General features: G+C 44.9%; 1 protein-coding gene across 2 annotated transcripts; it reads left to right on the top strand.

Annotated features, from left to right (window-relative positions):
• Positions 1 to 788: 788 nt before the first annotated feature.
• On the top strand, positions 789 to 10,628 carry LOC135916303 (uncharacterized). Of its 2 annotated transcripts, XM_065449633.2 has the most exons (5): positions 789 to 922; positions 1,584 to 1,784; positions 3,034 to 3,229; positions 5,375 to 5,592; positions 9,276 to 10,628. In XM_065449633.2, the coding sequence occupies exons 1-5, from the start codon at positions 834 to 836 to the stop codon at positions 9,718 to 9,720; spliced, it is 1,149 nt and encodes a 382-aa protein (XP_065305705.2). In that variant the 5' UTR covers positions 789 to 833; the 3' UTR covers positions 9,721 to 10,628. The 2 variants fall into 2 exon arrangements, with proteins under 2 accessions (XP_065305705.2, XP_065305706.2); XM_065449634.2 differs by lacking the exon at positions 1,584 to 1,784 and having other exon boundaries at positions 792 to 922.
• The last annotated feature ends 271 nt before the right edge of the window (positions 10,629 to 10,899 follow it).

Below are 10,899 nucleotides of genomic sequence, written 5' to 3'. Positions count from 1 at the left end.
ATCGCCTAGCTATCGCACAGCGATGGGTATAAGGCGTTCCCACCATGGGAACGACGTATCAACGTGCGCGGCAGATCACGAGACATCCTCCTCCCGGAAGCTGCTGTAACTACAGCAACGACGCCATGGCCTGCGTGATCTTACCGCGCGCGGCAGTATCTCAAAAGCCATGGTCTTGAAGGACATGACGACGTGTCGTAATTCTGCCATGGTCACTTCAACAAACTTTTATGTTAAAGTGCAACCGCACATACATCAGGGGCGTAGCGGAGAACTGCGAGTATAAATTCCATTTGGGATTATTTATAACAATTTAAATTTAAAGTCATTTGAATTTCCACCTTACTCATATACTTTTTTCGGACCATACCCCGCGATGGATATTATTGTAATCCTTGTATTGTGAAATTTTGGCCTTCAGAGGTACATATTTTTAAGAAGTGGGTGATTTTCATTTCTATGCTCGTTTAGCTAAATCCACTCCATTCTTGCTTTATGCCTCTTAGTGGGTATCAGCCTTTAGATGAACGAAGAGCAGCAATAACAGCCTTCCGGTCAAAGTTCCTTTAACGCTACTTTCGGTTTCACGTCATCTGCTCGCATATTGTAAAAGTAATGAAAATCTATATAGCTCCTTTGGAAGCCTCACGGTGAAGTATGGTTTCCAAACTTTACTATGGTGCGTTGTATGTTTCGATGTGTATTCGGCTGACATTGAATCGTAATTCGATTTGGTATTTGCTTGTTCTTCTTTCTCTTGCCGCGTACATGCTGGTCTGCGCCCGCAGTGGGCACGTTCCATTAATTTCTCAGAACGGGAACACGTAGCCATCATGGAGCCACGAAATCAGCCCCCTGGACACCCGAAAGAAACGACCCGTCCCGCTGGCTTCCGCAGACTTTTGCTGGAATTTTTAGACCGGTATGTCTCAGATGTTTTCGATATTTATAAAGATTCGTTCTTCTAATTTCTGTTCTATTATTATAGTCACAGGGGTGAAGGGCAGACACTTTGGTACTGGAACCGGAGAACTGCTCACGCCGCTGATGAAAAGCAAGAAGGAAAAGAATCGCCGATCTCTGTCTTTCTTCTCGTTTCTATTGATTTCCACGCAGAAACGATGGGAAGCCGTGGTGATTTTGACGTCACCGCTATCGTCACGCCAACCTTGGAATCAAAATTAAGGGCGAGGAAGCATTGCGTTATGAATCGAAGTGAAGAGGTCTTCTGTCTATGAGGTGTTGGTAAGCTGCGGTGATTTCGACATCAACACTCTACTCATGTAGGGCTGAGCAATAGAAATGTCGGTCCAACAGCACGACGTAATGAAACAGAGTGCAGAGGCCTGCTATCTAGGAGCCGCCACCATAGCCGGTCGAGACGAAAGCGGTGACGTCAATATCACGACGGACGAGACAGGAGTATTCGATGATTTCTATGGCATTCGGGCAAAATAGCATGACGTCAGGGATCGAAGCGCACCAGACTTGTGCTTTCTGGGAGGCGTTGTTCGACGTCACGGCAGTAATTTGATGATTCAAACTGTGCAGTAACTGTACGGTATTCCACCCTCGTTCTTCAGGGCTGGCATGGACATGGCTGTCCTAACATTCTTCGTATGTACCGTGACAATCTGCGGCCCTTTGAAGTTCTACCTCACTGGAACCTACACACAATTGCACTTTCCGACGCAAGCAGAGCATCTTCCAAGGAGTTTCTATGACACGAACGAATCTGCGGGCTACAGCAATGATATAGTGCCAGACATACTGCACTTGGTTAGGTGAGAAGTCGAACTCTTCTTCTGGCTATTGTACAGCTATCTATATTATTCAAAAGAGGCCTGCAGTGAAATTCTCGCTCCCAGTTCTGCTGACAACAGAAGGACGTAAACGCCTTTCAGCTTTCATCTTGAATAGCCTTGCTTATGTCCTAGCTGCTGGCCATACTTTTTTACAGAATTATCAAGAGGCAAGATGCACGCTACCTGAGTATTCTCAGGGCAAGCAGCGGGCACCGTAAAGAGCACGATTCCTTAATAGAGCTAACCTTTCCATGCCAAATTTAAGGATTGGAGTTTGGCACATCTGATTTAGTCGGCCGTCCGCCGAGCAAACCACTGTTTGCTGTTGCGCTGTCTCCAGGATTAGCCCGCTCAAGTATGCGCGTCCATCGCGGTTACAGTGTCGAAGCAACGCGGGCAAATTCCCCAAAACAGCATAAATCCTTGTCACATGTGTCACGTAGTTTGCGTCTCTCCGTCTTCTCTAGCACGAGGCCGGTAATCCCTGTTATGCAAAACGCTGTGCAGAGTATAAACAGTTGCGTGACATTTATTTGCCTGCTTTACGAAAGCTTCACGATCTCGAGACCGAGAAATATGTATTGTGTTTCTTCTGGCTGCACTATATTATGTAGCTGACAACCATTACCCAATCAATCAGAAGCCTCTGGCACCATACGGTGGTAAACCGATGTGTACGATTAAGTAAAAGACACTAACAGCAACCTTTTGGGCATCAATTGTGCATTGCATGTTGCATGTCCCACAGATAGCTGGAAAATTTCAAGGGCATGAGGTGTGGTCGAAAACTTGTGCCCTAATTTATTTTATGCCGCCCTTGAACCGCAACGCGGGCTGGCAATGGTGAATTGCGGCAAAATGAATTGGCACGCTTTGTAACGTCTCCCTCGAGGAACTGAAGCCGGTATCGAAGGCCATGCTTTTCTGTACTGCAAACACCGGAAGTGATTGCTGCAGGAACTCGAAATACATCGTGGCCCCCAAGATGCGTCTTTGTTTTTGCATGTGCGTTTGCGCGGTTTGCTGCTCCTTTTCAACGCGTGAGCGAAAGGATTGCGGGTGCAAGTCAAATGTGACGTTCTTGGTGCAAATTTCGGTGCAGTTAACACTTAAACACGGATGACACGTGATGTATTGCTCTGCAACTTTCTCTTCATTATTACCAAGTCTGTAACGCCGCGTTTACAGGTATTCCCCGTTAAATGCAATATTCTTGACATCGGCGCAGGTGCAATTCCACCAAAGTGGACTTCATTGACGTGGTTACCCTCCGATCCGTATATTTGAACCATCGGCCGGAGAAGATATTCGTTTACTGCAGTCCTTGCGGCTTTGGAGGGAACTATGCCCGTTTTCTGGAAGGCATCAACTTCACCTTCATCCCCGCAGTTTTCCCCACAGAGATATTTGGCATTCCCATAAAGGTAAATATATGCGCTTCAGACAGACAGCCTTAGGTCCTTACCATTTACATGGGTTTCCCACAATGATCAGTAGAGGGAACCGTGGCGCTGCTGTCGGGTCGCTACTGTGGGAATGACGGGTAATGGTAGTTGGATTTGTCTAGTCTTCGTACTTTTGGATTCAGACATCCTTGTAGCGCCGTTTATGACGACTTTTCCTTTACAATTTATTGCCTTTATTTATTTTAAGAACACATAATTTAGGAATAATCTGCCTAGACGCGTAATCACTTCAACGTATTGTAATTTTAGCGCAAGACTTGCTTAAAATCGCCATTTCGTAATGCCGCAAGGCCATTTGAAGCCAAAAAGGAAAAGAAAGCGCGACGTTTAGCAAGCCCGTCTGCTGTAGCTGTCATTCCAACGCGCGCTGAACCAACACACAAGAAGTAATAGCAGTAATAGCACACAGGAGCACAGCAGCTACCTCTGGTGAGTTTTGAAGGAAACCCTGTGCATGCCACATGCATAGCCACGGATTGCGAGCATTTGAGCGCACAACTACTATGTGCCGCACCGTGTGCTCTAGCATTTGAAATTTTTTTATATATATAATTATGGGGTTTTACGTGCCAAAACCACTTTCTGATTAAGAGGCACGCCGTAGTGGAGGACTCCGGAAATTTCGACCACCTGGGGTTCTTTAACGTGCACCTAAATCTAAGTACACGGGTGTTTTCGCATTTCGCCCCCATCGAAATGCGGCCGCCGTGGCCGGGATTCGATCCCGCGACCTTGTGCTCAGCAGCCTAACACCATAGCCACTGAGCAACCACGGCGGGTCATTCGAAATTCCCACGATGATGCATGCAGTGCGTCATAGCGCTATGTGTAGACAATCAGGAAGTTGAATCGAGGAAAACATGTTTACCGCAGGTCGATATCGAACAAACAAAGTCACGCTGATCTCGCCACTTTAATCGGTTCGTGTTCATCACATGCGCTTACGACGGCCCATGCAAACGCACTGGCTTTTAAGCATACTCATACCGAGCATTCTGCGTTTGATTTCGTGATTGCTTCCTAATGATAGCAATCCTGTTTTTAATTCTATTGCATTACACCTATTGCACTCATCAAATTATTTATTGAATAATTCATTTATTTGGAACAACTTCTAAGTTGTTTTGAGACGCGCCGTTAGGATTAGCTGAAAGCTGAAAAAAGAACACACAAATTTCCCACAATACTTTTTATTTCCCTTGCAGCTCTCTTTCGGTTGAAAACTTCGCAAAGAATATACGACGCATTTCCGGCCTCGAAAACAAAAAGTGCCCTTCAATCAGGACGTTTAATTGGACGTGTAGAATTTCTTTCTTCGATACAATTTCAAAAGATATCTTGTTTAATAAGTTATTCACGGAAAATTATTCTTTCTCGTAAAAACCTTGCCTATCCCACTCACATAGCGAATTTACGTGTCTTTTAAAATTATTCTTCTCAAACTCACGATTATTAGTGAGAAATTATGTCTCCCTCGTCTAGAACTGCCTCTGCAAGACATCACGATCGCTGCGCCTGTAGCTTGATCATGATAATTCTGCATATCCTAAAAGAACCACCTCGTATGTGAAATACTCTAATATGCTTGACAGGATTGTCTCCAGAGTTAGCACAACAGATGAAGACTAAAAATTACCACGTGCTTGGTTGATGAGCTCAAAAACACATGAAGATATTTACCTGATATTGTTTGGGTTCCTCAAAATATTTCTATATTACTCAATGTGCTGTAGCAGGACATTTTGGCCCAGGACGGAGTTCATTCTTGCTAGATTCCCCAAAGTACGCTTCAGCAAACGTACAAGCCACTCAGCGCCTCATTTTACAGCGAGAGCCTTTGTGATGTGCAAAGTCAGAACCAGTATAAGAATATATGCTAAGCGTGACTTATAGCTATGCTATATGTTAGAAGTTATAGCGTTGATGCCAAACTTGAAATCCTGTTGCTTAACATGCACCCAGGCTAAGAAGTATTATTCATGTGAGTGATTGAATGGTACCAGAAGCAGTAGGGCTTAAGTGAGATTTATTTTGTGCATGTGACAAAGAATAGTGATGAAATTGTGACCGATTTCTCGGTTCACACCTGCGGTTTCCACGCAGAAATCTCACCACTCAACCGACGTGCTCCGCCTCAAAGCTCTGATGCACTACGGAGGCTTCTACTTTGACCGAGACGTGTTCGTGGTACAATCTCTGCGACGCTTCCTGCGATTCGAGGCATCCGTGGGCTTTGGGAGCCGGGACTCCATGGGAAACAACCTGATGTTTTTTCACAACAATTCGCGCTTCGTTCGGCTCTGCCTAGACAGCTACCGCCAGTGAGTCGGGCGGTTCTCCGCATTATATACTTTTTCTCCGAAGAAGCGGGGTCAATGGTTCTGAGAGAACAGAATACATCTAGTGTGAAGCCTAAAGCCAACAAAACTCACTCTGGACTAAAAAAAAAAGAAATGGCTACCGCACAGAGCCCTTGCATGGACTCGGAAACCACTAGAGCGCTGCCATGATACAGTAATTTCATGTTTGCCAGTTCACCGGACACATTCCCAACGTAAGCGCGAACTTGGCTATGAAAACCATACGCAACAAGATTGTAGATTGAGATGGAGCAATGAAAGTTCTTGGTATTTAAAGAAGTTGTCTTTCACTGGCCCAGTGTAGGGGAGCTTTAGTTCCAGCCCGGATCAACACCAGACGTAAACGACGAGATGCGATTCAGAGAAGATCCGCTGTACCAAGGCATAGGAAGTCGATAAGTTAGGTAGTTTACGCTCCCTCACACTTAACACACATAAATAAATAACCAACAAGAAAAACATTGGATCTTTCTATGTCTCTTTTATGGCCAGCTAATTATCTAGAGATTGTAATTCATTTCAAATACCATCTTCTGGTAGGGACTTTGCGCAGGAGTTGTTACGAATATATGCGACTACAAAAGCTCGATCGCAAGAAATAAATATCCCGGCAAATGACACGCACAAAGGTGGTGCGTAATAACATACGTCGCAGGAATAACTTCAAAGTGACCAAAATAAAAAGGAAGGTTGACCGCAACTTTAGCATACACTAAAGTGGATGAACACGAAAGGCTGCACGATCACGATACATTGGAGAAGTTAACTGACGTTCTCATCCGAATGCTTTGTTACTTCATATTGCTTGTTTGCTCCCATGAAAGGCCATTCGCTCTTGTGCCTTAATTGAATATGCCTTAACACCAATGGTCGTGTGTTACACCATTACTCATTCCACGTATTTTTGGCGCCAATAAATTTTGGTTTCCCAAAAGGTCGAGGGTTGAACTCCAGCCAAAGCAGGGCGTTCGAGAGTTTTATTTAACTCCACCTTAATTAGATTAGCCTTACTTAACATCAATGTCATATCATAAGAAGCCAACAAACACTGACACCAAGGACAACATTGGGGAAATTACTTGTGCTTGATGAAGAAAAGATGAATTAATGGAAATGAAAGTGCATGAAAAAATAACTTGCCTTAGCTGAGGAACAATCGCACAACCTTCGCATTTCGCGTGCGATGCTCTATCAATTAGGCTACCACGGCACCGTTTCCCCATCCACTTTCTTGGGTATTTGTGCTTTCCTAGCAGAACCCTGGGAGTGTTAGCCGCCATGGTCTGTGAGTCGCGGCGCTGGCTAACACTCCCAGGGTTCTGCTAGGAAAACACAAATACCCAAGAAAGTGGATGGGAAAATGGTGCCGCGGTAGCTCAATTGTTAGAGCATCGCGCGAAATTTGAAGGATGTGGGATCGTTTCCCACCTGCGGCAAGTTGTTTTTTCATGCGCTTTGATTTCCAATAATTTATCGTTTCTTTATTAAACGCAAACAATTTCCCCTATGTTGTCCTTGCGTGTTTGTTGGCTTCGTATGATATGACTAAAGAAAAAATTGGGCCCCTCGGTTAGCACCCTTTCCTCTCGTCTATTAAATTACCGAGGGTCTCGAAGCCGGGAACATTGATGCCTTCATGTAGCACGTGTTGGTTCATCGACCGGTTGCCTTCACAATGTATTTTTGGGTCTATGATGTACCCAAGGCTTTCGCCTTTAGAAAAAGAAAAGCTCTAGCAGAAACCATCTCAGGAAGACTGTCTACACTAATGCCACCAGCACTAAAGCAATGTAGCGAATCACCGTATTGCTACAACCGAAAACCATCTTCCATGAGGAGTGAAATCACAACCGGGAGATCCTCCATCGCGCTTCCATCTAGACACACTACGCCATCTGAAGGCGGCGTCGCTTCGTTTTCTTGTCACATTCAACTCTATGTGGAGACGCCCCACCAAAAGCACTACCTACCATAGGCGCTAAGTGTCTGCCTAGCCAAGATTGTTTTATCTCTGACCACGAAACGTGTTTTTCTTATTGAAAGGTTTAGAATTGCACAACGTATTGTAAAATGCGTCTAGAAATCTTATCTTGTTGTAAGGTTCCAGTCCTGCTTTCACGAATATAACACCCTCGTGCAGAGCCTGCGCACGTCGCCACATCGATTGTTTTCCCAAAAGTTACATAAAGTTGCACCGTTATGAACCTGCCACTGACGGCGGGTCGTGTGCCAAGAACGCTTACCCGCTTAACCGTATTTGTAGGGTTATGCTAAAAGCGTAATTTCATATGACGAATTTATTATTTATCTTACTCAATTTGGTTTTCGAATGGAAGTGTCATATCTTTCGTAAGCACCCATAACTTCCGAATTCAATTACGGTATATTTCAAGGCCCACAGAAGTCGAAGATGAAACACAAAGTTGGAGTAAATTTGAGGGAAGTTTCACCTCCGGTGGCTATGGTGCACATAATACACGAGCATGATTATATTACGCTTAGTCTTACGCTGACGATTTTAAGTGAAGTACAGGACGTGGACGTACGTAGCGCGACGTATTGTCCTTCACTTAAAATATTCAGTGTAACACTAAGCGCAATATAATCATGAACATCCACCAACTAGCACCCTTCATTGCTTTACTAAACACGACAAGTTACCAATGCAAGGGCGCATTACGTTGCTCGACGAGCTGGACCGTTGCAGGTTAACCCCTATCATTCGTGCGCTACCGGAATATTTTCGAGTATGCAAACAAGCTGATAATGTAATCCTGATGCTCTGTTTACATGCGCTTTGAGTAAAGAAGGTTTCACATTGTCCACTGTAATGACAAAAGCTGGCTAACATTTTGAATACATTACAATGTGAACATCAGAAAGTTTTTTGTGATAGCGACTGCTTAAAACCTGCTAGCTATTGGAGAAGTATTTCATACATAAATAAATTCTCTACTGGTAATAATACTTTCTGTACACGATTCGGTTCCAAAAAGTATTATTTGCACAGCCTTATTCATTAGTTGAATAAGAGTTTCATTCACGATATCGCTCTTTTGCCTAACACGAACTGTTGGAATGGGGAGTATGGTGCCGCGAGTGTAAAGCGCGATGCGAAGAAATGGATGAACAACTGGTGTTATAGCCCGAATATACTGGTTACAGCCAGGAGAGACTCATGGGCTATATTGCAGTCCATTATGCCACCCACTGGTAGGATCCACTACACGTATGTGTTCCACACGGAAGTGCTTTTTCCACTCCACATCGTCTGCTCGAGATTCCCACATCCCGTTTTCGATGTTGGGTTGTACTGGTTGCTTAAAGTTGGGGCAGGTGTACAGGCCGTTGTAGGAGGCGCCATTGCGTAGTCGTCAGCGTAACATCCAGCTGCCTTGCCTCTGGTCGAAGTCATGCGTACGTTTGCCACTTATTTACCACCTTTCGCCTGAGGACAAAGCTAGACTGCAGCCAGAAAAGAAACACTCACCCGCCATTAAGTAAACCAGGAGGCAGTGTGTGGCAGTCTGGAGTTACAGAGCCTTCTAGATGCGTCGCACCTGTCTCTTAACAAGTTTGTTGTTAAGCACGCAGAGAAGCGGGACCACTTTATCACTTCAGCGGTCCTACTTTTCAATGCGCAGGTTGAATGACTCGCGTTGGAATTACAACGCGGGCGAGCTGCCAACCAAAGTTCTACTCGAGCGGCATCCGCATCTCGTCCATCGAATGCACTACGGCCTCGAAACCGGACTAAACATGCTAGGCGTCCTCTACGAGCCACACGCCTACCCGCACTGGCGGCATGCCTTTGCCATGCACCTTCTGTCGCAGAACCGCGGGGAGACGCCACACGATCCACTTCGCGCAGCTCCGTTCAACGAAACCAACATCCGGGACCTCGACAACGCCTTTGGACAGATGGCGCGCTCGGTTCTGTTCGGAACCTCCGCGTTCGTGACCCCGGATGCCGCCGTGCTGAGCGTCGCCGAGCTCGCGGCTAGAAAGGACCGCGGCGAGAACCTGACCAGCATGCACCCCGGAAATGAGCGTACATTTTTTTACCCTGTGATAAACGCAACCAAATAGAGCTTTTCAGGTTTGAATGACACCGCTAACGCAAGTTCGCATGCAGTTAGTATACTGGGTGCTCTCAAACTGTGCATTAGTTTTCAAAAATTTTTAAGGTTCTGGTTTACCAAACAGGGCCAGCGTGCCTAGGCTGTACTGTTGTGATGTATTGTGTAGAAAATCTTCGCTGAGGATATGCAGCGACAACTGTTAGTGGTTACCGACATTCATCCTTTTTTTGTTGTTTTTGTGACTGCCGGAATTAACCACGTTCCCATGCTGGAAACCTACATGAAAGCCTCAGCTTCCTTTTTCCATTGGCCTTCTATGTGCTGAGGCGAGATAACTTTTCCTACTTGCGCAGATGACGTGTGACGTCGATGTTCCTATCGTAACATTTGCAGTGGCTCCGGTGCAAAGTTCTGCTTGTTAATTTTCTGTAACCTATAGAGCACCTACAGAAGCGAGACTAATGAAGAGCAGAAACAACGTGCAAGAGATTTCAAAAAGAGAAAGCATTGTTCCTGTGAACACCATTACGGTGAAGAAGCTATGGGTGTACAAATATCGTTTACTCGAATTTATCCTCTGCATCAACACTCATTCCACTTTGCCGCAGATAATTTGAGCGAAAACCGCCAAATAAGTGAGCTTCCATGGGATAGTCAAAACCCGATGACTTCTTCAGGCGCTCCTGAAAGCAAAAACAAAGTAACGCAAGGCACCCGTTTGCAATTTCAGCCTGCTTAAGGTCAGAAATGTTACATAGTTCGCTGAACTCTATATCTAACTTGCTTTCTTGTACTTAGGAGATCGTCGTATTTCATCTATACAGCTGCTGAGGTTGATTGTGTTTGGTAGTTCGGGCCTTTACAGCACAAGAGTCAAAGGAAGTAAATAAATCTGAAGATGTTTGCCTAGCGAAATTCCTCACATATTACCCACGATGTTTACTTTGTTGGTAGAAATTAAAGCTTAAAGGTGTAAGAAGAGAAAAAGAAGAGAAAAGGAGTAAGGGTAATGTCATAGAGAACAAAAACAAACAAAATAAGAAATACTAAACAGTTCGAAAGCAGAAGTGACATGCACTAACGACCAATTTGTATTTTCAATGTTGCACAGCGGCGCAAAGCCTTAATAGCTTTTCAGTTTTTATGCGAAGCATATTACGAGAGCTCAACCCAGCTCCTCAGGCTC

This window comes from Dermacentor albipictus, chromosome 6, assembly GCF_038994185.2.
Source record: "Dermacentor albipictus isolate Rhodes 1998 colony chromosome 6, USDA_Dalb.pri_finalv2, whole genome shotgun sequence".
Classification (NCBI taxonomy): domain Eukaryota; kingdom Metazoa; phylum Arthropoda; class Arachnida; order Ixodida; family Ixodidae; genus Dermacentor; species Dermacentor albipictus.
The sequence above is the reverse complement of the archived record's forward strand: the minus strand, read 5'-3'. Positions and strand labels throughout refer to the sequence as shown.